The sequence below is a fragment of the Colius striatus genome, chromosome 15 (genome assembly GCF_028858725.1).
Source record: "Colius striatus isolate bColStr4 chromosome 15, bColStr4.1.hap1, whole genome shotgun sequence".
Taxonomy (NCBI): domain Eukaryota; kingdom Metazoa; phylum Chordata; class Aves; order Coliiformes; family Coliidae; genus Colius; species Colius striatus.
In genome coordinates this window covers 2,479,241-2,504,857 of record NC_084773.1, presented here as the reverse complement: position 1 = coordinate 2,504,857, position 25,617 = coordinate 2,479,241, and the positions used below count along the sequence as shown (strand labels likewise).

Below are 25,617 nucleotides of genomic sequence, written 5' to 3'. Positions count from 1 at the left end.
AAGCATGCTTGAAAATACCTTTCCAATAGAGTCATATTTTGATGGGCAAAGAGAGAGAGGAGTTGCTTTCAGTTTTGCGTGTTTATAGAAACATTTTTAGAAACCTAAGGGACTTTTTTCTCCTTCACTTTAAAAAGTACACACTGTTCAAGCTGGGGGAGTTTTGCCAGCATTAACCTTGATCTCTTCTGGCACTGCACTCCAGTGAGTGTTCTTTCAGAACTCGCTCTGTACTTTGAACTGCTGAAGGGACTGGCTGTGGTGTGTGTGTGCAAGCAAGGCTCACAGCGTTTCACCCCTGAGACACAACGGGAGGGCTTTAGGTTTGTGTGTTTGTATATATGGGAATGGAAGCAAAATAAGAAATGCAGGGCTTGGTGGAAATGTGGATTTTTTACTCCTTTGTGTACCTGTTCCTAAACCAAAAGGTGGGGAACGTGCTGCAAATGCCTTCGTTCATGCATGTGTGGAGAGTTTACTAAGTCTTCTGAGTGATTAATAAAAGCTGAAGTTGTAGGTTTCTGTCAGTGCTCTGTGTACACAGGATGAGGCAGATGGTAAATATTTGTATGAAACATGAAAAAGATGGAAGAGAGAAAGTGTGTACCCTCTTGCCATGGGAGAATGCCCTATTGTAAATATAAAACAAGTGCTGACTACCATTATTCATCAGTACTTCAGGATAAGCCTTGACTAGGACTCAGTTTTAAAATGTTTCATATTGTGTAGAACTCTCTTAATATAAAGGGGGGTTTTTTTTCTCTCTTTTATTCCTTAGCAATAGCAGCATTCATTTATTTGCCAGATAGCTCTTTTTGTGTTTTCTCTACCTGAAACTATTTTGCTTTCATTAGCTATAAGCAGCATCCCTTGGGATGCTTTACTACAAAGCATGCCAAAAGTATCCCATGGGAGCAATCTTTCACTAACAGAGAAATAAATGAGATTTCTCCTGGAGGTACTTTTGCCCAACTTCAGTTTCTAGAAACATAGTAGCTCACAAGATCCATTAAATCCCAAATCTCTGTTGAGTAACATGAAAGTAATCCTTTTATGTGGAACTGTAATATAAATGTAACAGTAAGAAAGCATTCCTTGTATTTGTCAAAGCAAAGAAAGACAGAAATAAGCATCTGTCATTTTGAAGTAAAACAGTTTGGAAATGAGCAGTCTTGTAAGAAATGAGACATTTTCACTTCTTATACACAGTAGTTCCTGAGTCACTTGCTCAGGATGTTATTACTAATTGCTGTATAAAGTTAACGAATGCTTGAGACATCCCTTCTCTTGCTTGAGTCATGCCCTAAAGATGACATCTACAACAGAGGTAGGGACTTGCTCAGAGTACAGTGGAAACTGGTGTATGGCATGAAAGTCACATTACTGTGTACTAACTGCATCTGAATTTGAACAGAGTGTGATGAATGCCTGTATAAAATGACATTGAGCTCTGTATTGATAACAGCTTTGGTATACAACACTCACCTGAGGATTTTCCTGTCTTTACATTCTGTCTAGTGTTGAGGGTGAAGCTCCAAGCAGCGAAACTGGCACATCTTTGGATAGCCCATCTACTTACCATCCAAGACCTATAACACACAGTTCAGCTGTCAGTCCAGACCATTACGACCATTCTGCTTACGGGCTGTATTCTGTCTCCCCTGGACAACAAAGATCTCGGAGGCCAAAACTTCAGCACTCAACATCCATACTGCGAAAACAAGCAGAGGAAGAAGCTATTAAAAGGTCAAGATCACTCTCTGAGAGCTATGAACTCTCTTCAGACCTACAAGATAAGCAGGTATTTGAGCTTTGTTACCTAATATACAACGGCAGCAACATGTCTGTAAGCTGGGAAAAATGTTTTCTAGAATCATTTCAGTTGTAATGCTGAAAATACCTTATTTCCCTGCAGCCAGCTTTGTTCAAAATAGTCACATGTTAGCATTTCTGAGGTTTTTGACTCTTTTCTGTGTTGTGTCATTCCTGTGTCCCATACACCTTCCTCCCTTCCCGAAGAGAGGCATAAAATATATGTGAATAGTGTTAAAAGTAAAAAGAATCTGCTGTGAATTGTGATTTCATGCTTGGGGCAAGTGCTCAAATGTAAAAATGCTAAACAGTTTTCTATGAAAATGGGTTGGTTTTAAAACCTGGGTATCTTTGTTGTTGCTAAAAGAAAGGAAGAACCTATTGCAACTGATGTTCTCTCACGTCGGTGAGGTGAATCTGAGGTCTTGATTGGTTTTACTCAACTAGGCTGAACATCCACATCCTTTACAAAGAACTGGATGGAAGCTACATAGATGTTCAAAGTCCCTAGAAAGGCATTTCTTTAAGACAGTCAGCCTCAACCATTCCTTTTAAGCTTTATCCTGAATGTCATCCTATTTGAGAGATGTTTATTGCCATACAAACTCACATTTATCATTTGAAAATGAGGCTGTAATAACTTCAGGTGACAAACATGCAGGATGTAGTGGATTTCATGGATAGATGAACAGCAGCCCATCCACCAATGGTTTTTTGAGTGGGTTTTGTTCTATTGGGGTTTGTTTAGTTGGGGTTGTTTTTGTTGGAGATCTTTCTTGACACAGAATATTTTGTGTCCTGTGCATCGTTGTGATATGTTGTACAGTCACTCCAAATTGTATGAAGTGAGCAGAAAGCAGAAGGTGGAAAAAATTCCACAGACAGGAAGTGAGCTGCTCCTGATTTTGGACCACACATGGGTAACTGGTGAAATTTATAGAGGCTAAGTCTCATTTGCCATCTGTTGCTGTGAAACTTCACATTGGAGGATCAGATGGTGTTGTTGCAGAGGGAGCTGGAAGAGCAGAGCTTGAGCTCTGACTTAAAGTTGAAGCCAATATTTGGGATAGCAAGTATGAGTTCAGTTTAGCCTCTGTCCTCACCAGATTCTATATTGGAGTGGGACCATATCAAATTCATAATCCATGACCTAGATTATGCCAACTCTGCTGTTACATTGGACCTCCTCATGGGACCTAAAATGTTAGTTCCTTTTCCACCTTTGGCAGTCATTTCTTCTAAATATCTCACAAGGGATTGATATAGAGTGTAAGGCTGACTAAAGATCTCCTGCACTGCAGATATCCCACACAGCCTAATGCCATCTGTCTTTTTATGCCAGTTTGATAGAGTGTGAGGACTGCTGATGTTGTTTTGTATTTGCTCAGGGAGTCCTACACAATAAAACATGACAATGATACATAAAGGAGGCTGGAAGAGTTGCTTGCTCCTCTTGCAAAGCTCTCATTGAAATCACAGGAGATACTTTAAAACTATTTAGGAAGATGTCCAAGGTTTTACCTAAAGGCAATGTGCATTAAATGTGCATTTAAAAGGTGCTTTAAATATAAAGTAAAATGTATTAGTCTAGGAAATAAATAATCTATGCAAATTCCAAAATACTCTCAATTGAAATTCCCACCAACCCCCCTGATTGATGATAATCAATGATGATGTTATATTCTGTGTAAATCTAAAGGACAACAGCCTTATCTGCAAGAGTAAAGTCCAGGTAATTTATTGCATAGACTATTAGGGTTTGTTTTATTCTTTCACACCAGCTCTGCTGGTATTCTTTAAGTTTGACATTTAATTTAGAGAGGAGAACTAAACCGACAGTTCATCATTTGTTTTGAGATTAGTCCAGCAAAATAATCTCTTAGGATTTATTTAAACACACGTGACCTAATGTATACACCAGACAGGAACAGTAGCAAATCTGTGGCAGCAGTGGCAGCGTTGTGATAGAAGTTCTTACTATTTCTTTGTGCCTTACAATAATCTCATATCTTCCTTGACATGTGTAAACATGGGGGTAATATAACCCCTGTTTGAGGGTGAAAGGCTAAATAATTGTTTTCTAGATAAACTCTAGGAGGATATGCAGAGATTTATGGGTTTTCATCTGAGAGATCCATCACAGCTTTTTGAGCTTAGTTCAAAGAAGTTTGAAGATACAGTCGAAACAACAATTCAGTAATCCTGACCTGACAAGCTGGCTTCCTCAGTTGATGCCAATAACTGTGCATAGTAGTTTTTGCATCTAGAACTTAAAAGAAAAATCACAAACCCACAATATAAAATAATAGAAACCACCAAGCCCAAAAGGAGATTATCTTCAGTGTGGAATGGGAATGTGAACTGCTAAACCTGGAAGGAGCACTCAAAGAAACACATCAGCTACTCCAAAACGATAGACATAATGGACTAGAAAATATTTGTTAATAGCATTTCCTTATATACAGGGAATGAAACCCCTCTGCACATGGGTGTCTGAACTACACAGTTACTTGGAGAGATCTCCAAAGTGTGAAGGGGAGAAGTGTGTGCACATGCATGTGACTGAAGTAATTAAATATGGTACCTAATGAAAAGGAGTACTTAAAAGCAGGGAAAAAGACTTTTGAATTGTTGGACTACTATGAAAATTGCATGGAGTTGTAAAAATTGCTGCCAGAAAAATGGTGGTTATAGTTATAATACTAAACATAGTGATCTGTTATGGATGTCTTCAGTTTGTGAATAAATGGATCCAGCAAAGACTAAGTAGATTAGAAATTAAGTATAGGGGGGAAAATTAAGTAAGACTAGTTATGCATCTTGTTCAGTGTTTTTTTAAGTGATGTGTTTCATTTCAAGAAGGACAGGGAGCTGCTTTTCAGTATAGGGCAACAAAGATGATGGAGTGGAGCATCTCCCTTGTGATGAAAAGCTGAGGGAGCTGGGGCTCTTCAGCTTGGAGAAGAGGAGACTGAGGGGTGACCTCATTCATGCTTACAAATCCATAAAGGGTGGGTGTCAGGAGGATGGAGCCAGGCTGTGCTCAGTGATGACCAATGACAGGACAGGTGAGGGAGCACTGGCAGGGGCTGCCCAGATGGGCTGTGGAGTCTCCTTCTCTGGAGACATTCCAACCCAGCTGGATGAGTTCCTGTGTGACCTACTCTAGGTGGTCCTGCTCTGGCAGGGGGGTTGCACTGGATGAGCTTTTGAGATCTCTACCAACTCATTCTGTGATTCTGTAATTTATATTTTAGAAGGAAAGGTTCAAAAGTATCTAGCAGGTATTCCAAAAGTATTGACATGTCACTCTCACTAGGTTAAATTGGTAGGATTGATAATGTATTTATTTTGCATGTTCATTCAGTTAATTGGAAACGTTGGCTATGTTGAGTATAATTACAAGAATGAAAATAGATTTGAATTTGTTTTTATCAAATTTGAAATATTTGTTTGGTTTGAAGAAGACTCTGTAAGCAGATATCCTGTCAGAGAAAGCTCTCTGGAAGCATGTGGTAAGGGAGACTCAGTTTTGCTCTGATACCAGGCCTGGGTGAAATGATGCTGCTTTGTCTATATTCATGTAGAAGGCTATGCATGCCTGTGAAGATGATGGCCACTTTTAGAAATTGCTCCCAAAATATGGCAATTCACATTATACTTGGATTTCACTTCTCTGCAGTTGTCTCTACAGAGAAAGAATGGCTGCGTTGTGCTGCACTTGAGTGCTATCTTGTCTTGTCAGTTTTGACATGGATACACCAAAGTTAATGTGTGAAAGCCAAAAATCAAAACACACATGCAGATGTTGCCAGCACCTTGATTTTATATGGCAGTGTCCACCTAGCCATGTTTTTGCCTGTATTTTCATAGTGACATTTGCAAATGACTACGTGGTTCGGTATTTGTGCAGTTGTTAGCCTGGAACTTGGAGGTTTTACTTTCAAAACCAGTCTATGCTTTGAAAAATGGCTGAAAAATAAAGATATTAAAAGATTCTTTTGGTCATTGTTAGGACTGAACCTTGTTCTAACCTGGTTACAAAGTAACTGTGTTTGCCCTCTCCCAGGTGGAAATGCTAGAACGGAAGTATGGAGGCCGTCTCATAACTCGACATGCCGCCCGTACCATACAGACAGCCTTTCGCCAGTATCAGATGAACAAAAACTTTGAGCGTCTTAGAAGTTCTATGTCTGAAAATCGTATGTCAAGGCGCATTGTACTGTCCAATATGAGAATGCAGTTTTCCTTTGAAGGACCTGAGAAAGTCCACAGCTCTTACTTTGAAGGAAAACAGGTTTCTGTTACAAACGATGGGTCAAAGCTGGGATCCTTGGTACCGTCTGAATGTGGTGACCTTGGAGAGTCTGCTACGATGAAGTCTCCAGCAGCATCTACTGATTTTAGTGATGCTATAACAGAACTGGAGGATGCTTTTTCCAGGCAAGTGAAATCCCTTGCAGAATCTATTGATGATGCACTGAATTGCCGTAGTCTGCATTCTGATGAAGTCCAGACTCCGGATCAAGTCAGAAGCCGTGAAATGGAAAGGGATAGCTGTGCTCAAACTAAACCAGCAATTCACAATGTGGATCACAGGAAGCTGGATGAAATGACAGCATCATACAGCGATGTTACATTATATATCGATGAGGAAGAGTTATCTCCGCCCCTTCCACTTTCCCAGTCAGTAGACAGACCGTCCAGCACAGAATCTGACCTGAGGCTCCGATCCATTAACTCTTCCCAAGAATACTGGTCCATGACCCACAAAGATGATAAGATAGACACTGATACGAGCTGCAGGAGTACCCCATCTCTGGAATGTCAGGAACAGAGGATGAGAATGGATCATCTACCATTGCTAACTATAGAGCCACCCAGTGACAGTTCAGTGGACTTGAGCGATCGCTCAGAGAGGGGCTCGTTAAAGAGACAAAACGCGTATGACCGAGGGATAACTAGTCAACAAGGAAGCCCAAAACACATCCCTCACAGTATTCCTGCCAAGATTATATCCCGAGAGGAGCAGGAGGCAAGACACAGGTCTAGGCCCATAGATAGTCATTTAGCTATCAATGGCACAGCAAACAGGCAAAGCAAGTCAGAGTCTGATTATTCAGATGGAGACAATGACAGCATCAACAGCACTTCCAACTCTAATGATACCATAAATTGCAGCTCAGAATCTTCTTCTAGAGACAGCCTAAGGGAGCAAACCTTGAGCAAACAAACCTACCACAAGGAAACTCGCAACAGCTGGGATTCCCCTGCCTTCAGTAACGATGTTATCAGGAAGCGCCATTATAGGATTGGACTGAATCTTTTTAACAAGTAAGTGCAGCGTTTCCTCCTTTTCTCCCTGTATTTGGTGGGAATGTAGCTGTGAATCAAGGATATCAGACTGGTGTCTGATATTGACTTTTCAGTGGAAAAAGAAGCTGCTTGTGGTGACTGTTGATGTCAGAGTGTTTATGAGTTGATGTCTTCATAGTTAAACAGCATCAGGGGAAAAGAAGAAATATAATTATGTGCATATATGGTAGTAAACTGCAGAAGAAGATGGATCCCACTCCTTTCTTGTCAAAAAATAGGGTTGCTTAGTCCTGATCCACTTTTGGTATTGTAGCAAAATCAGACCTCTTCCTGCCCTAATCATGGAGGTATTGTAAAACCTGTCACATGGGAATCAGAAATAACAAGCAGTGTCAGATGAATTTCCTGTCTAACACAGGCAGGGCCTGGAATTTATTCCATAGATTTCACCAAAACTGATACTAAAAAATGATGCACTGAATATTTTTACACTCAATAAGCATTTATGACTCACCAGTAAAATCATCATAAGGTTTTTATGTCTACCCATGCCTGTTAATTTTCTCGTGTATGGAATTGTTTCAAATGTCTATAAAATAGCTTCCTCGAGTTTCTTTGTTTTATTGAAACACTTTCTTCTTTGGACACAGGCACGTGGCTGTAGAAAACTGTGGAGTTAAAATAGAGGGTAACAAATAATCTCTGTATTCACCTTACTGGAGTTACACTTAAAGGATCATAATCTGAAGATAAGAACAGCAAGGTGATTGGCATCAGAATTCCCAGTTTTTCTTCTCCATTTAATTAATGCTTAGTATGCCAAGTTCTCTGACCTAGAATGGGTATCATTTCCTTAACCCTTTACTGGTGCTTGTGCTTATAGAGCTCCTCAGAACACTTAGAGATGCTAAGTGTCTTTTCCCCCTCCTCCCTGTTTTCCTTTACTGTTGGCAGCTCACGGTGCTTGTATAAGTTTAGGAAGTTTTCCACAGAGTACTTCAGGATTTCCCTGTGAGAGTTTTGTAGCTTGTGAAGAGCTAATAGCCCTTGCTTCACATGTTCTACAGCTTGAATGAGTACAGCCCTCGTTTTTGACTAGCAGTGCTGTGATTTATTTTGTTTGGATTAATAGGTCAGTGGTTCATGGTATAATAATATGCTGTAACATTGCAGGTAATTAAAGCTTTTTGATGTCATCCCGTGAAGCTGTGCATTACAATACTAAGTATGGATCAGACAGATTGGGCTGTAAATTATTTTCAGATTGGTATTTTAAGTTAATAGGCCTTTACAGAAGCTTTTAACCAATTGGAAGAATGTAGGTCATCTCTGCATCTTTTACTGCTCAGGAAGTAGACTGGGTAGGAAGATTTGTCCATTTGTGGTTTTTAGAAGATTTGAAAGCATTAACATCCTCGAGTGGGGGGAAAGTGCTGCTACTGTTTGGCTGGCATTTAAAGGACTTTGCTCAGGTTTTGGCACAGTAATTAAACCTTTAAGCAGTCAATGGTCAGTGAACATCAGGCTTGATAATACAGTGTTTTGAGTCAGTTGCAGAAGAGTATAAGAAAAAAGGTGAATGGAAAAAGTTGTCAAGCAGCATGCAGGGATGAATGAGGGCACTGGAAACTGGCAGATGCTTCTAGTGACATGCCATATCAGTGGGAGGCTGAAAGTGAAAAATAAACAGCAGGAATAGAGGAGAATAGAGAATGCTATTTGAAACACATCTAAGTGACCTTGCTATATCAACTTCAACAGAGATAAACCTTTTTTATGTATTGGCTGATTATAAGATGCCTCTCAGGTTCTCAGCAGTGAGTTGGAAAGGATGGCACTGCACAGGACTCCAGACAGCACCTCTGTGTGTGATCTTTTCTCTGTGTGATTGTTACCTGCCCCTACCATAGTATTGATGCAGAATTGAAGATCCTCATTACCTTCTGCTGAGTCATTCCAATTCTACTGATGGCTCAGACAGTCCACAGGTATCCCACTTGTCTTGGTTTTCATTATGGCTCAAGTCCATTTTCATCAAGACATTTTCATTAATGGCCTTATTTACCCTCTGTGTAATGTCACATATTGAACCATCAGAGAATGTGATGGTGCATGAATCTGTAAACTCTTTTGAAAAGGGAACTGGGAAACTTCCAAAGCTGTTCAGACGGAGACATAGGAGCCCATCAGGTGGGATTGCAAACTGTATTTTGTGAGGTAAGCAAAGGGGTAGAGATTGTGTTCAGACACTTGCCAGGACTTAGAAGTGATGATTTCCTCCAGATGAAGGCTCTTTTGAGCTGTACAGGTGCATTAGTTTCAATTAACTTCTGAGCTTGAGCTCATTGTTCTGAGCACATGATGTATGTCACAGCATCTTGTGAGTCCAAATGTCTTTTGAGGGTAAAGCCGTATCCTACATGTCTGTTTCCTTGGTGAAGGCTGCTGTTTCACACACAGAACAGTGTAGAGCTGGATTGCCCAACCTGATTAGACATAGGCCAGGAAGGGAATCTGCTGATCAGATGAACTTTCTGCAAATCAGTCCCACCTTCATGATTTCTCTCACGTGACGTGACAAAAATGCATCCACCCGACATCCCATCTGAGTGAGGGGCTGCCTGTGTGCTCAGGCCCGTGTTGCAGGCTGCTTCTGTCCTGCCACCAGATGTACACCCCACATCTGAGGGGATACATTTTTTAATCTCCCCTCCAGAGTTCAAATCAGTGCAGCAGAGCCATTTAGATCTGACCACGCTGTCTTCCATTTATGATCATAAAATGAGGGAGAGGCACAAGTGTTGGCAGCGAGCTCCCGAGAGGAGGATGTGTGCTCCACCCATGCGGAAGGACTGCCTGCAGAACTGAAACAAGTGCCTTTGAAGTTACCTCTTACAATAAGTCAAGGTTATTTTCCCAAATGTCTGCTCCTACCAGGAGATGATTTAGGGATGTCCTTTTACAAGAAGCTTGTGTTAATTTCATTGCATCTCTGAAATCTTCCTTGCAAATTAAGAGCCCAAACTCTAATTAAGAAATAATCTGGTAATTTCTTTCTGCTACATGAAACTTGGCTGAGGTGCAAAGATTTTAGAACCTTAAAAGAAGTGCATGAATTGTAGCTGGGTAAATACTTCTGCTTTGTTCACTAGGAGTGTTGAAAGAATGAAGTTTTTAAAAGCATGGAAAGTTACTGTCCTCACAGCTGACATTTCAACAGATTCTTTATCATTTTTCTAGCTCTCCTATTACAAGAATAATTTTCAGAAGCCAAAGGGCAGGATTGTTACCAGAAGCCCTTAGAATAGCCGGTTATGGGTGGAGTAAAAGTCAAGCACAAGTGGTGGTCTAGTTCACTTAACCACTATTATATGCAAAACATCAGTAGCACAAAGCTCCTTGGAGAATGGAGAACAGAGGACAGTAGAGGGAAAAAAAACCCCATAGGTAATTGAAAGCCATTTTTCTGGGAGTTGTGTCACTTGATGATAGAATTTGTGTCAGGCTGTACCAGGGCTCACAATTCAGACCCTTAGTCTCGATGAAAGAAGTATACTTTTCTAAAGATGTTTTGTGGTATCCACTAGAGCAGCACATAAATTACCACCCAAATGGAATGATTTCTGCTGAAGAAATTGCAACTAAGTAACAGCTTCTGTACATTCTCCTGGTTTTGAATGGCAGTAGTGATTTCCCCCTGTCAAAGGGCTGTCGGATTGTGTGTTACCATTCATTGCCTTCCTAAAGGAAGGGTTGCAGGTGCACGCCCAGAGTGCAGGGGCTCCCCAGGAAGCTTGGTGAGGCCAGCTGTGTTGAATTTGGCCTTTTCTTCAGTGTAGTTTGAAAGGGATGTAGTCTGGGAGAAATTACACTAGAAACCATTCCTCCCTTAGAGGCAGAAGGAAAACACTACCTAGAAAGGTTTATTTTGCAGGCTCCAAACCCTGCCAATGCAAATCCAGCCTTTGAGACTGGTTTGCTTATAAACAAGGCTTCAAGAGGCCTTTTGACTGCTGCTTTAAGAAAAAAAAAAGAAGTAAAAAGAGCTGTGATTTTATTCTCATGTTTGTTTTGACTCCAGGCTGGAAATACCAGGCTTACCAGTTATTGCAGCCCAATCTGGTAGGATTTTCAGGTTCCATTCTGCTACCAGTGCACTGATGATTCTAACAGATTAAATAGGACCAAATGGTTTATCCTCAGTATTCTGAAGCAACCTGTCCTGCCCTTGGGTCAACCTTGTAGTCAGTAGTAGCAGACTGTAATTCAATGCAGGGTTATATGTGTGTGTGTAGGAAGAAGTACATTGCCTCTGGTGCCACCATCACGGTGGCAGTAACTCTGGCTCCTTGGCAAGTATTTGTGGCTACCAGGAATGTTTGTTGGTAACACTGCTGCCAGATGCTGTCTCCTGAAATGACAGTGACACACCCAACTGGGCCATGTCAAATTGAGCACAGCACAGTGATTATTCCACACTGTCTTGGGCAGGGGATGCAAACACTTTCTGTATTGGTGAAGTGTTTTCAACAGAGCTTGGAAAAGGTTTGAGTGGTTTGACAACCTGATGCGACTCTGCCAAGTTGTTAGTCTAAATATGACTGGAGTCATATCTAGTATCTCCTTTGGGATATCAGATATTGGAAGACACTGTTAAATGCCCTCTCATCTGGCAGTGTTCCTATGACAGGATGATTTCTTGCTACAGGAGCCAGTCTTGCTGGTGCTGGTGCCAATTTCTGACATTGCTGGTGAAGAGAGACTGTGAAGTACAGCTCATGGGCCGTTGGCATCATGCTGCTCTGCTTTTCTTGCCGTGGCATAAATTTGTTGAAGGCTCTTTCTGTAGAGTGTTTTGTTGAAGGCTTTATGGCCTAATCTTACATGGACATCTTGGAGGTCAAGGAACATAACACCACTTTACACAGCTAGAACAGAGTCTAGGATATTAATGTTTTTAATGTAAGTTTTCCCAGATGCCTTTCACCACCTGCTCCCCTTCTTTGTCCTCTTCTGCCTTCTGGAAAGGATAGTGGCAGAGGGAAAACTCTTCTCCATGTGTCCTCAGTCCATTTCAGCATATTGTTTGAAGAGTTTTCTGTAGCTTCCTTTGTAAGGGCTATTATCAAGGTTCCCACTATTCCAAAGTTCTCTCAAAGGATTTCTTGACAGAGCTAAAAAGGCACGAGGGTTGTTTGCATTACGCAGTGATGTATCATCTTTTGATCTGTAAGCCCAGAAAGCCCTACTGGGTTCACTTACTGCATGATGGGCATGTTTTTATTCAGACTTAGAAATCACCTCTGATATGAACTGGATACTAATTCCAGGGGCAGGCATTTTTAAACATGGCTACATTCCTATTTCTTTATTTCACTAAACAGATATGAGAGGAAATTACTGAGTGTTGCTGGGATTACATCAAATACAAACCTGCAAGTTACAATTTCTAGAGAAAGCCTTGTTGGAAACCTGAGGCACACAGTAATAATATTTGTGAGAAGGCACATTTTTCATTTCCATATTAACGCAGCTTTAACTGTTCAACAGAACCATACAGTTTCCATCTTTTGCATATAGGTAGAGACTGAAGGTAACTTGGATTTCTAAGTACTCTTATGTTCAGAAAGTACTGCAAACCTCTTTATTTAACACCCTTTAAAGTTATCAGGTATTATTAATCTTTTTTAAAGAAGTTCTGTGAGTAGCCATTAGATTTAATATTCTAATAAGTGTACTAATCTGATGATGTTCCTCCATTTACATCAATCACATGCCTAACAAATTTCATTTAAGGTGCTGAACACACCTTCTATATTGTTTTTTGGCAGGTCTCCTGACATCCATCCAGCATTCCAATATCTGATCTGAAAACATGAACTTTTAGACTATCTCCCTTAGAATTTGATGTTAAAAGCTCATTGGGAATCTTTGTAATGGTTTTAGGCTTTGTAAGTGCAGATTGAGTAGGAGGGAGAAGGTATGAATTAAACTAAGTTGTTTCTCTTTACCTTTGAACTAATTCTTCTACTTTGTCAGCTGATCTGCAGTGTCTTTGCAAATCATATGTCTTCTGTGACTGTTTTTTAGGAGTGATTCAAATAGAAAGAGGAACGAGGAGACAGCAGCCTTGTTCAGCATTTCACAACACAGCCATTTCCCATCCTCCTTATATATACTGAGAGGGACTTAACTGTTGTTACAACATCTGGCCTGCAGATTATTCAGTCACAGACAGTTCCAACAAAAATGAAAATCAAAGCACTCCATGTAGCTTGTCCTTTAACATGCCGAGGAGTTAGTAAGAAGAGAAGAATGTTCTTAGTATGACTCGTTATTACTAAAAACATTCAGCCCTAAGTGAGAACACCCAGAGGGAAAAACAAAAAAGGCTCTGTGTGTTTTGCTTTGTTCTGTGCATGTTTTATCTTTTCTCCCTGAGGACCCATTTTCCCTCCTCTTTTTTTTTCCAGCATGGGTGCTTTGATTAGCATACACTGTGTCCTGCCTGTAAAAACCAGCTGAAATGTGTAACTGTGCATTCAACCCACAGTGTATTTAAGCACCAGTTTCAAATATGGGCACAAGGTTTCCCTTTATTGCAATTCAAAGGGAATATAAACTCTACCAAAGGTTGGAAGCACCTCTGGCTTTTCAGAAGCTGTGCTGTGGCCAGCAGTGACTGCATGTCCGTGGGACCATGGAAGAGCCATTACCTCATCCTCTGCCGCCAGCTCCGCCTGCCCTTAAATATTCTGGGCACACGTCTCCCTCCCGCTGCTACGTGCCAGGAATGGGGAGCTGCTGTGCTCTGACAATGCCTGGGTGCGTGCTCAGGGTACAGTTGCTTGTTAGAAAATGACTGTAAGGTTCTGTGATTCTGTGACTGGATGGTGGAATTTGATGTGAGTGAGCAGCTCCCAGATGAGTGTCTGATATGGCTCTGGATGCCAGAATTCTTTCTCCCCTTCAACCCCTAATCTCGAGTGACCAGATTTTGAGGGTGAAAAATGTGACCAGCTGCCTTTGCAGATGCACAGACAGTTTGAATAGGGAGTTGGGAAGGCTGCATAGGGACCCTTGGAAGAAGACTTCAGGAAAAGAGGAGGCACTGACTTTTTTCTTGTTTAACAATTCACATCCATCTACTGACCTGGGATTTGGTGGAACTGAAAAGCCTGGGGATCTTTAAACAGCATTTCTGCATTGCCTATCTAAAGTTGTACCCCTTTTAACATACTTGTCGGTGTTTTTGCAGTCAGCAGTTGCAGAAATTGAAGCTGAAGTGCTTCTGCTATGTGTAACTGAAGTGAGGGCGTGGAAAGAGAATTTAGGGCAGGGACACTAGAAAATGTTAAGACAGGGATTGTTCCTTAATTTCAAGGACATGGTCATCTTAATGTCTTACTCCTATCTACGGTTGTATAAGTACAAACACAATACTCAGCCCTGGCAAGTAGTTCTGAGGGAGCCAGCAGGTTTTTCAAGTGTCTTGTCTCAAAGTGGAGTGTGTTTTGCTCTGCTGGCAGCTACAAACGCTTTTCCCTAGTCTTTGAGAAATGCAGAGATGCACTGGGGTCAGAAGAGGTGTGAAAATCCTCACACAGTGTTTTGCTACATTTATTGAACTAAAACATTTTCTTCTTTCTTGTGAGAAAGGAAAGAGGGAGGGAGGAAAAAGCACAGGCTGTCCCTTGCCAAGAGAGGGAATAATGAGGAGCTACAAAATCTGCTATAGCATGATGACTCAGGATTGTTTTTACTAGCAAGGACATGTCCAGCTACTGCATTGCAACTGCTTGGGGTGTGCCGTACGATTCTCTTCAGTGTGCTGACTGCTTTGTTCCTCGAGGCTGATGCTTCTCTCACAGGAAAATGCTATTTCTGAAACAGCTTTAAACTCTATTTTTCCTCCTTTCCTAAAATAACCCAGACTTTCTGCTTGGACCCTTCAGCTGCCTTTCATACATTTCATATGGTTTTGTAAGCAGTTTGGAATCAGGGGATAGTTTTCAGATGAGACAAAACATTCAGTAGCAATATTTCATGTGTAATTTCCTAACACTTCCCTAGCAAGTGGTGACGTAAAGAAACCTGATTGATCAGACAGAAAGTAATGGCAGAACTGTTTAGGTCAGTTACCCAGTTTGATGAAAACAGATTCCTGCAGAGTTTCCTCTCTTTATTTTCTTCCCCCACCAAATAGAACTGAGCACTGAGATCACTTCCTAGAAAATGGTTTTGTCACTGACATGAGTATAATTCAGTTTGCACAGAAAGGGGTTATTCCAGGTGATTTGGTGTAATTGCAAGTAAGCTGTGACCTTCACAAGTGTGGGAGTAGTTTTCTTGGTTTGGTTTTAAATGAACTTGAGAATGTTAACATATTATAATGAGGCGAGGAGAAGGTCTCCTGCCCTAATAATGTGAATAGCTGTCTCCCTGTTTCCATGAGATGCTGTGAAGCTGTGAGGAAGAACGTGATGTTTCTTGGCTTGTTTTCCTGACCCAGGGACTCTCTCTTGTAATTACCAGAAGATGCAATTTACACTTAGTTCTTTCTCTTTGTTGAGCAGTTGTGTAACATGAGGAAGACATAGCTCAGGCTTCCCAGTCAATTCCTCTAATTTTCTTCCTTTCAGTCCCATTCTTGCTTTGCTGCAACTCTGACAAGTTGTTTTGACACTAGTTTGGGTATTATTTTAAGGCTATTGGGTTTTTTCTTCTTTCCCAGAAGGTTTAAAATAAACACAGGGACTGTCTTAGCTTCACTGCAGCAGCAGCAGCAGGATATTCAATGAAGGTAAAGGAAGAAGTACAACCATGGAAACAAAACTGAGCTGTCTGCCAGACTGAGTAGGATGTTCAGCTTGTTGTTGCCAACTTGGCTACTTGAAAATATTTCACTTCTTAAATGAGTCTAAGAAAAGTCTTAGATTCTTGCTATTCAAAAAGCTATCCCTGGATTTTAATGTTCTGTAAATATTTTCAAAATGGGACCTCCAGAGTATCAAAGACAAGGAAGATTTTTACTACTTCTTTCTTTTTTTAACAGAGGGCTGGCATCACAGTTGCATTAAATTCTCCACCCCCAACATGAAAAGGTTTCTTTGGCAGCAGCACGTCTGTGAACTGTTCCTGTTGTTTCTGTTTGCAGTGTTGACAGCTTCTTGTACCTCTGCTTTGCTCATTTTCTAGACTCTCTCAGCTTATGCCCTTTCCCAAGTGGTGCACGTGTGCCTGCCTCAACCCAGACAACAAACCAAAAGCCAATGGTGCACCTTCAGAAAAACTGCCTTTCATTCTAGACCTCTCACTGAGCTGCTTATTTTCAGCCAGACTAGCTCTATCCCCTTTTAACAACACTATGACTGGTTAGTCACATTGTGTGATAAATCTCTACCTCAAAAGATACTTTTGGCATTGCTGGGTGTTGGAAGTCTAGGCTTGGGCAAGCTGCTTTCTGTGCTCATTTGTTTATTAGTGCTTCCATTTTACAGCTCTCTTATTGTCTGAGCACCTAAAAGGAAATACAACAATTCAGTGTGGGTTTGGATGTTTGTAAGCTTGACATGTTTAGCAAGTCAGAAATCAGGAAAGCTTTCTGCACCTTTGTACTGTGGTTTTGTTGAATGTTTCTGTTTGAGGTAATGCTTGCTCTTCTCCTGTTGGACCTGTGACTTTCGTAGCACAACTGACTGTGCAGCCACAGGGGTAGCTTGAGTGGATTTAAAAACAAAACAACCCAACACAAACCAAACCACCATGAAAACAAACAGAACACACATGCACACACCCAAATACAAAACAACAAAGTCCTTTTTCTCCTCTTTCTTGCAGTTAGACTGGCTGTGCCGGTGAGACTGGTAGGTAACAGGAGAGGCAAAGTTTGCTCCCTTTCTTACCATCTAGAATCTGACTAAAAGCTTTTCCTCTCCCAAATTCACTGCAGTGTTTTTGCAAAAGAAGCATTTCCTATAATTGTAAAGATAACATTTTTAATATCTAGGTACTACAAAGCTTTATTTCCCAAGTACCACTAAACTTTGGTGTTACTTCATATTACTTTGTGTCCAGTGACAACCAGTGAAGCTGGTGAAGAGTCTGAAGCACAAGTCTGATGGGGAGCAGCTGAGGGTGTTTAGCCTAGAGAAGAGGAGGCTGAGAGGAGACATGAGCACTCTCTACAACCACCTGAAGGCGAGTTGTAGTGAGGTGAGGTCGATCTCTCTGGTAAGGAATGATAGGACACGAGGAAATGGGTGCAAGTTGCACCAGGGGAGGTTCAGGTTGGACATTAGGAAGAACGTTTTCACCAAGAGGGTTATTAAACACTGGAAGGAGCTGCCTAGGCAGGTGGTGGAGTCACTGTCCCTGGAGATAGTCAAAAGATGCATAAATGAAGTGCTGAGGGCCATGGGTTAGTGCTGGGCCTGGCAGTGTGAGGTTAGTGGTTGGACTCGATGAACTTAAAGGTCTTTTCCAAACAATGATTCTGTGCCCAACAACAGCATCAGGTATATTTCTAACTGAGGTTCCTTTTCTGGCTTAAACAGCAATCTCTGTGACCCTGCTCCTGCACTACCTGCTCGTGTGGGACCACAGCTGTTGACAGCTCTGCTGGGAACTGCCTTGGGAACTCAGGCAGCACATACTGTTATCCTTCCCCTCTTCAAAGGAGGAGCTGTTTCTGACCATGACTTTCCAGGACAGGTCTTGAGCACTTCTGAAAACAGGATTCAAGCACAGGAAATGTCAAATGAGGGATTGGAATCGTGTGATTTCAACAGTCCATATTTAGTAATTCACGGAGCTTTAGGGCTGGGTTTTATCACTGGCAATCCAGATTTTCTGCAACACCTAGTAGGTGATTATCTTGGCAGGCTGATAATATGTAGTGTGATTGTAATAATATGTATCCTAAAGTGTTCTGTCAGTGTCTCCTCCAACCAGGTGAAAGTTGAGGCTAATAATGACACGTTCAGAATGACGGATGTCTCGATCACTGCGCTCCTTATGAATCTGCTCATGATAGTAAAACTATTAGGAGTGCAGTGCTTTCCTTCAGATATTGTGCTTCTTTATACACATGTAGGTTTTAATCTAATAGAGAAAAAAAAACCCCAAAATATCTTTTTTTCCTTTCTATTTACTCCTAACAAGTATAAGGGATGCTTTGGAATGTACCAACTTTCATAGTATCACCCTATTTATTGTTCTTTTATACACTGTGCTCCAAAGGAGAGCCTCATACATCACTTACATTAGCTCCTAAACATACAGACCTTCTTGTGATTTTCCCAACCTGCATAGGTGTTAAAGGGAAAAAACTAATTCCACCTCAGCTTCACAAGCTAGAAACCCCCGACAAACCACCACTCTAATGAGAGCTACACAAATGCCATCAGGTTCTATGAACTTTGCCTGTCTTCTGAAACACACACAAAGACAACATTTTCTACTGGATATGACTCTAAGAAGCATGTTTATTAAAGTCTATTTTGAAGGTTGCATTATTTGTCCATCAATGTTTCATCCCAAAAGTCACTTTAAACCATCCTAAAGGTCTTGTTGTTCATCAGTTTCTGGCAAAGTCCTTGGCCCTTTATGCAAAATCTGAGTCTTACATAAATGCATTTTTTCACATCTTTTTGTGTTAGTTGGTTATTTTTGTACTTCTGTTTGGTAAGCTCCTTTTGATTGGCTTTGGTTGGGTTTTTTGGTTGGGTTTTTGTGTTGGAGTTTGGGTTTTTTTTTAAGAGAAGACAATTTTAAGCTTTATTTTGGAAGCAATCCTGTAGCTGTCAAAAGTTCTCTATGTATATCGTCAGCTGTGTAAGGTGCTAGCTTTAGAGGGTGTATTTTGATAGTAGATAATGTATTCAAATCTGAAAATAAATGCTCTGCTTATGCAGCTTCCATGATTGCTATTTATAGGCTTCTCATCTCCCCAGTTATTGGTAGGTGTAATTAACAAGCCATCACTGGGAATTTTCCTAATCACAAAAGACTCTAAGTTGTAAGTACAAAATTCTCAATTGTGAGTAGGCAGAAATAAGGATAATTTATGGCAGATGTCCTGTCTGCTGTTACATCCTTGACCCTCTCCTGCCCCTTTCCCTTCTGTACACTTTAGGAAAATCTGGTTTTTGGTAAAAAAATCAGTTTGTCCCATTTAGAAGAGTCAATTTTGCCAATAGTAGAGCCCCTGTTTGCTTGTGTTGTCTTTTAAAACCTGCCTTCCCAGAGACCCTGGCAGCTATTTGATACTTTTTGTCTTTCATTGAGAAGGAGCAAATGAGTTTTCAGTAGTTTGCTGGTAGTCAGCACCACAACCTACACATCCTCTTGGTGCATTTCAGAGGAAATTCCTTCATACTTAATGTTTGAAATATGTGGTGTTTCCACAAACCTCTTTAGTTTCTCTGAATTTGGAGAGAGGGAAAACTGTTGCTTGTGTTTAAAGACAGAGAGAAGTCACCCTTGTGTCCATTTTTCTCCTAATCTCTTGTTAGCTTCACTTCTAAGTAAAATTTCATTGGAAGTACAGCACTTGAGCAGGTCAAGGGAGGTTCTGGTCCCTCTCTACTCTGCCCTGGTGAGGCCTCATCTGGAGTCCTGTGTCCAGTTCTGTGCTCCTCAGCTCAAGAGGGACAGGGAACTGCTGGAGAGAGGCCAGTGCAGGGCCATGATTGGGGGACTGGAGCATCTTTGATATGAGGAAAAGCTGCAGGACCTGGGGCTGTTGAGTCTGGAGAAGAGGAGACTGAGGGGGGATCTTATTAACATTTATAAATATCTAAAGGGTGGGTGTCAGGAGGTTGAGACATCCCTTTTTTCTATAGTATCTAGCAACAGGACAAGGGGTGATGGGATGAAGCTGGAACACAAAAAGTTCCACTTAAACATGAGAAAAAACTCTTTCAGTGTTTCAGTGAGGGAGCCCTGGCACAGGCTGCCCAGGGAGGGTGTGGAGGCTCCTTCCTTGGAGGTCTTCAAGACCCACCTGGACACGTTCCTGTGTGACCTGATCTAGGTGACCCTGCTTCTGCAGGGGGGTTGGACTGGATGATCTGTAAAGGTCCCTTCCAACCCCTACCATTCTATGATTCTACAATTCTATGCTCTTGCAACGTCTCTGTTTTCTATTAAGTATCTTTCCTATTGAATAAGACAACATCACATGTATGGGAGTGGGAAGGAGACTGGAGCAGCAATAGAAACCCCTGGAACCTCCCTGGCTTGCAAGGGAATTTAAAAAAAAACAAAAACAAGCAAAACCCACAGATTTTGATCAGTTTCTAGAGATTTCAAAGTAATGTGACACAGTCTTCTTGGTCTCTGGGTGGTAAATTCAACGGGTAGGGCCATGAGTTAGAAAGAAATAAAGATTCTTCATTGTGGAAATAACTTGTACAGATTTGTTACTCTGAAGTTTATTTTGTTGCTACCACAGTTTGATTTATCAAATAGGGAACCTCTTTGTTGATTTATCAAATAGGGAACCTCAACTATGGTGGAGTAGTTTCAGGTGCTGTTTTTGTGTTATTACAGGGTTTACATTGTTTCCATCTTACAGCTTTTGTAACAAGTTGAACTACTTTCAATTAATCCTAGAATGTAAAACTTCCTGATGCTTCCATTCAGCAGGAAGAAAGTATCAGTGGGAAAAGAGCTTCCAATGTATTGCTAAATAGACTTTTAAATCTGTTTTGGAGACTAACCCAGCCTGGTTCAAAGTGTGTTTGAATAAAGTGATTTCATGTTGAGAACCAGAAGCGAAGCAAGTGAAGCTGGTGTAAAATTGTACAGCTATATATGCAAACTAAATCATGTCTCACCTTGGTGACAATTTAAAATGTTCAGGCTTATAGGAGTGGTAAGATTTCAAGTTGTGGTTTAGTCCTATAAGTAACAATCCCACCTGAGTGTCTGTGTGACCTGCTCTAGGTGGTCCTGCTCTGGCAGGGGGATTGGGCTGGATGATCTTTCAAGGTCCCTTCCAGCCCTTAAGATTCTGTGATTCTGTGATTTTCTATATCTCATATAAAGGTGATCTTTGGATCAAGTTGTGCTTTTTTGATAGTGTTCTTTGTTTTCTGTTTTGACAATTGGTGGAGAGGAACTCTTCTGGGTTTGTATCACTCCATATCTGATGGAAAAGTATAGCTCACAAACAAAGGGGGTGGAGAAAACTATTCCTGGTTTTAGTGGATACTGTGAATTTAAATTCAAAAAGGTGAAGAATTCTGAAATACAACTTGAAAGCATATGAATGTAGCAGATACAAGAAAAGGGGCACTTTCTGAGTATGAAGGAGATGCATTTTACAGGATGGCATTTAGATGACTAGATGTGTAATCTCATTTCACATGAAAAGAGCCACAAAGCTTGATGCAAGAACTTGAGATTTGAGAGCTTCTTTTTTGATTAAATTATGTATATATTCCTCTGATCTACTAACTCTTAATAGAGTATTAAGTGTATAATAGTGTAATGTAAAAGAGTAGGAGAACTGAATGGTGATGTATTTAGTAACATTATTTGCAATTAAAAACCCTGAGGAAGGGTGATGGGGGTGTGATCAGCCCTGTGCAAAAATAGTACAGTCACCTTGTCCTTAGAAATTGATTTTGCCTGCCTTAAAGGAAATACTTTTCATGTCATCCAGCATGCTGCAGTGCATTCACTCTTACAGGTGGACATTATAACTCCTTCTAATATAAAGGTGACGATGATGATGAAATTGCTGCTTCTGGAAAGATATCCCTTTAATATCTTTCAAAGAAATTATGGTTGCCTGTGGTGACACAGTGCTGAAAGACACAGTGCACAGGATGTGCTGTGAGGGGAATTCTACATCACTTCACAATATAAGCAACATTTGCCTTTTATAAGCACTAGATTTTATTGCCAGAAAGCAATTCTCTTGCCAACCCTCTTCCCCAGCACCCTTCTTAATATGTTAAATGAGGAGCTTTGGCTTGCTTTGTTTTCAGATCTGTAAATGATTACAGCTAAATCTGGAGGTGATGTATAAAGAGATGTAAAATACTCCTGAAACTATGAAGGTACTTGTGTGAGGGAGGGAAATTTGGGGCAATGGGTGTGTTAAAGGACAAGAAAAAGAAAAGCTAAATTAAATGGGAGCTCCACTAGTTTTAATTGCTTCTTTTTGCATGACTGACTTTATTTTCATCCCCTTACCTTTTGTAATCTCAGCTTGAAAGTTACACCTCTTCAGCTGTTTTTGTTCAGTAAGTTTAACTTCTGACAACAGCAGGGTGGAAGGTCAGGAGTGTACTTTATTTCTTTTTTATCACTGGCAGCTCTTTATTTCAGTACCTGGAAGATCCATCTCTGCCAGCAACAGGAGCTGGTGCTGGGCTGGTCCTTTGCATTGGCAAGTATTTTGGCTTTCATGCCTGAAGCTGACTGCATATAAAGCTTCTCTTTGCAAGGGTTATGGAGCAGGGATGTGTGTAATAACATGCAAAGATGTGTTTCAAAGCTAGTAAGCTATTAACAGTGAATAGTATGCTCTATGGGATGGTTCCATGGATCGTGAAACTGTACTAGCCCACATTAGCAGTGTGTTAGCCACAAGTGATGGGCAGAATTGTTGTACATTTTTAATCAGATGCCTTCAGGTCTAATGGAAGAAAATTAACAGCTTTGCATTTTCATTTCTGCTCAGAAAACCTGAAAAAGGAGTCCAGTACCTAATTGAGCGAGGTTTTGTGCCAGACACTCCAGTTGGTGTTGCCCACTTTCTCCTGCAAAGGAAAGGTCTCAGCAGACAGATGATTGGCGAGTTTCTGGGAAACCGGCAGAAACAGTTCAACCGAGATGTGTTAGAGTGAGTATTGGCTGGGGGGAGGAGGGGAGCACGTCTTCATGGTTGAGTAAGACCTTCCATCAAGCTAGTAATGGTCTCTGAATGTTTTGTGCCTATCTCTGCATCCTATTCTGAAACCAGACTCGTAAGGGTTAAGAAAGGAAACATGAACACTGGCAAATATTTATGCCTTTGCTTTCCAGCTCAGTTCCTGCTTTCTTTATTGATCCAGCAAGATACTCACAAGGATTTATGTTCTCTGCAGTTATGTACATTTCCTCTAAATTTATGTTTTAATTTTCAGTGGCAGTATGTTATTTCAAAGTCTTTTTTCTTCCTCAGCAACAATTTCCTTCCTCTCTAACAATTTACTGAAAGAAACAAAACAACACTATATGCAACATGAGGTTTCATCAGTAACAGAACATGAAAATAATTACTGCAGCCAAATGGCTCAGATGTCAGAGAGAGATTTCACCATGCATAGGAATATGCTGACAAGATCTATACAAACTGTTCTTTCCCAAAAGATTATACAAACAAAAAACTGGTTTAAAACTCCAAAGAAGAAAATTAGATTTTTTTAACAGCTTGTTCATAAATTTCTAAACTTTATATACAGAGAAGACCCAAACAAGAAGATGCTTTATTTTAAGAGAGTGCTCATTTAAAACACTTATTCTTTGGGGGCTTTTGTTTGACTGTGTTCTTTTTGTATTGATATACTAACCTGTAAACACAAATACATCTCAGTCCAGTTTTGTCTAAGGAATTGTATAAAACAGATGTTTAAACATAAAACATATTAGATGTAAGACATAGTTAGATGTTTAACAAAGCTACTGAAAATAAAAGTAACCCCCCACCCCCCCATTTTGCCCATCAAGAAAGACTAGGAAAAATTCTGACCACAGGTTTTAGTCTTTCTTTCAGTCTTTATCTCAGTCTTTCTTGAGGACTGAAAGTTGATCAATAATATTGATACATTGGAAAAAAAATAAGGTTATGGCATAACACAGTGTCTGCCAACACCTTGCATTTTCTTTGCATGTCTCTTACAGGCTGTTCTCACTGGTTTCATACTGCAAAGGTGTTGGTTACACGCTCTACAGTCCCCCTGAACTTACTATTATGCTGTCAGAACTGAGGGATCTCTAATTGCAAGCTGAAACAGCTGTATTAATACAGCTAATGGCATGTGTACATATGCAATAGATCTCTTATTGCAGATCATCTCTTTCTTTCCTGTGCCTTGTTAAAGGCTGCTGCATCAGTACAATCCCCAGTTGAAAGCTACAGAAGAGCCTCTGCACCAAAGCATACAGCCAGCCTTACAGTACAGAGCGACAGAGTACGGCTTGGTTTTGATGCAATCCCTATTCAGCATGAGTCATAATCAGCCACTTGTAATGAGCATCTGGGCTTTGCAGTCATGAGTCAGACTGGAGTGAAGGCTTTCCATGAGTGTTTATTTTCTAATTTTTTTTTAAGAGAACAGTCCAAGAGGAGATGATTTATAATCCTTTAGATGATGCGTTTTGTGATCTTGAAAAAATGCCTTGCCCTCACTGCCTCAAACTGACTGGCAGAATATGGCTGAGCAGAAATGTGTCCTTGCTAAGCCAGATTCTGTATCTGTGGTGAGGTGAATTGGTAAGAGAAAGGTCATAATCACCTACCTACCATCCCACAATAATCCTTTCCTAGAAACTAAGCTTAAATAGGCTGATTTTGGCTATACTTTAGGGTGAGGAACCCCCTGAAAGCAGTGCAGTTTTCTTGCTGGTGTTCTGAACCTTACCTGCAAATGGAAACAAGGTGTTTGTTCTTAAAAAGAGACAATAGAGTAGCATTTAATCTTAAGTATCACATTTACAGATTGCAGGTAGGTTTTGTAGAACTGGTAACTCCAGGTTGTTACATAGAAAACATATTTTAACAGGTGATCCTTTTTCTGTTACACAATTTAGTTTCAGGTGACTTGATTTGGTTTGGGTTCCAGTTTCCCAAATCCTGTAATTTAGTGTGTTTTATCTGTTAGAAACCTAATTTTCTATGGAACTTAGAATATAAGAAGTTCCACTTAAACATAAGAGAAAACTCTGTCACTGTGAGGTGAGGGAGCCCTGGCACAGGCTGCCCAGGGAGGGTGTGGAGGCTCCTTCCTTGGAGGTCTTCAAGACCTACCTGGACACGTTTCTGTGTGACCTGATCTAGGTGGACTTTCTGTGTCGAGGAGGTTGGACTAAATGATCTCTAAAGGTCCCTTCCAACCCCTACCATTCTATGATTCTATGATATTGAATAGAGTAGCCTAAATTTTTGACCAAGAGCACCTACAGTGGGTATGCAGCTACCTGGTGATATCTCATCTGTAAAGGCATTGTTTGGGTGGCATTGATGCCATTGCCCTGACTAGCATTTGGAGCATATCAGACATGCTTCCCAAGGCACTGCTGTTCTGCAGGGAGCCTCAGCTTTCTCTGCCTAAGAAGTGCTTGAGGTAGTAGAGACGGAGCTGAGTATCTGACCTACTGTGTCTTGACTTTGCATTAGAAAACAAGAGCACAGACACTCAAAGAGTGAAGTATAGCCATCATGTTAAAAGTGAGAGGGAAAGCATAACATTTCTGTGGCTCAATATGGGACTC

The 25,617-nt window shown here is 40.8% G+C and overlaps 1 protein-coding gene across 3 annotated transcripts in view; it reads left to right on the top strand.

Moving 5' to 3' along the window:
- Positions 1-25,617, top strand: part of IQSEC1 (IQ motif and Sec7 domain ArfGEF 1) — a 190,552-nt gene that overhangs the window by 134,859 nt on the left and 30,076 nt on the right. For all 3 annotated transcript variants that reach the window (XM_062008174.1, XM_062008173.1, XM_062008172.1), the window contains exons 2-4: positions 1,519-1,801; positions 5,882-7,146; positions 22,826-22,987. In XM_062008174.1, coding sequence (XP_061864158.1) covers positions 5,888-7,146; positions 22,826-22,987 — 1,421 coding nt within the window. In that variant the 5' untranslated portion in view covers positions 1,519-1,801; positions 5,882-5,887. The remainder of the gene's footprint in view (positions 1-1,518; positions 1,802-5,881; positions 7,147-22,825; positions 22,988-25,617) is intronic.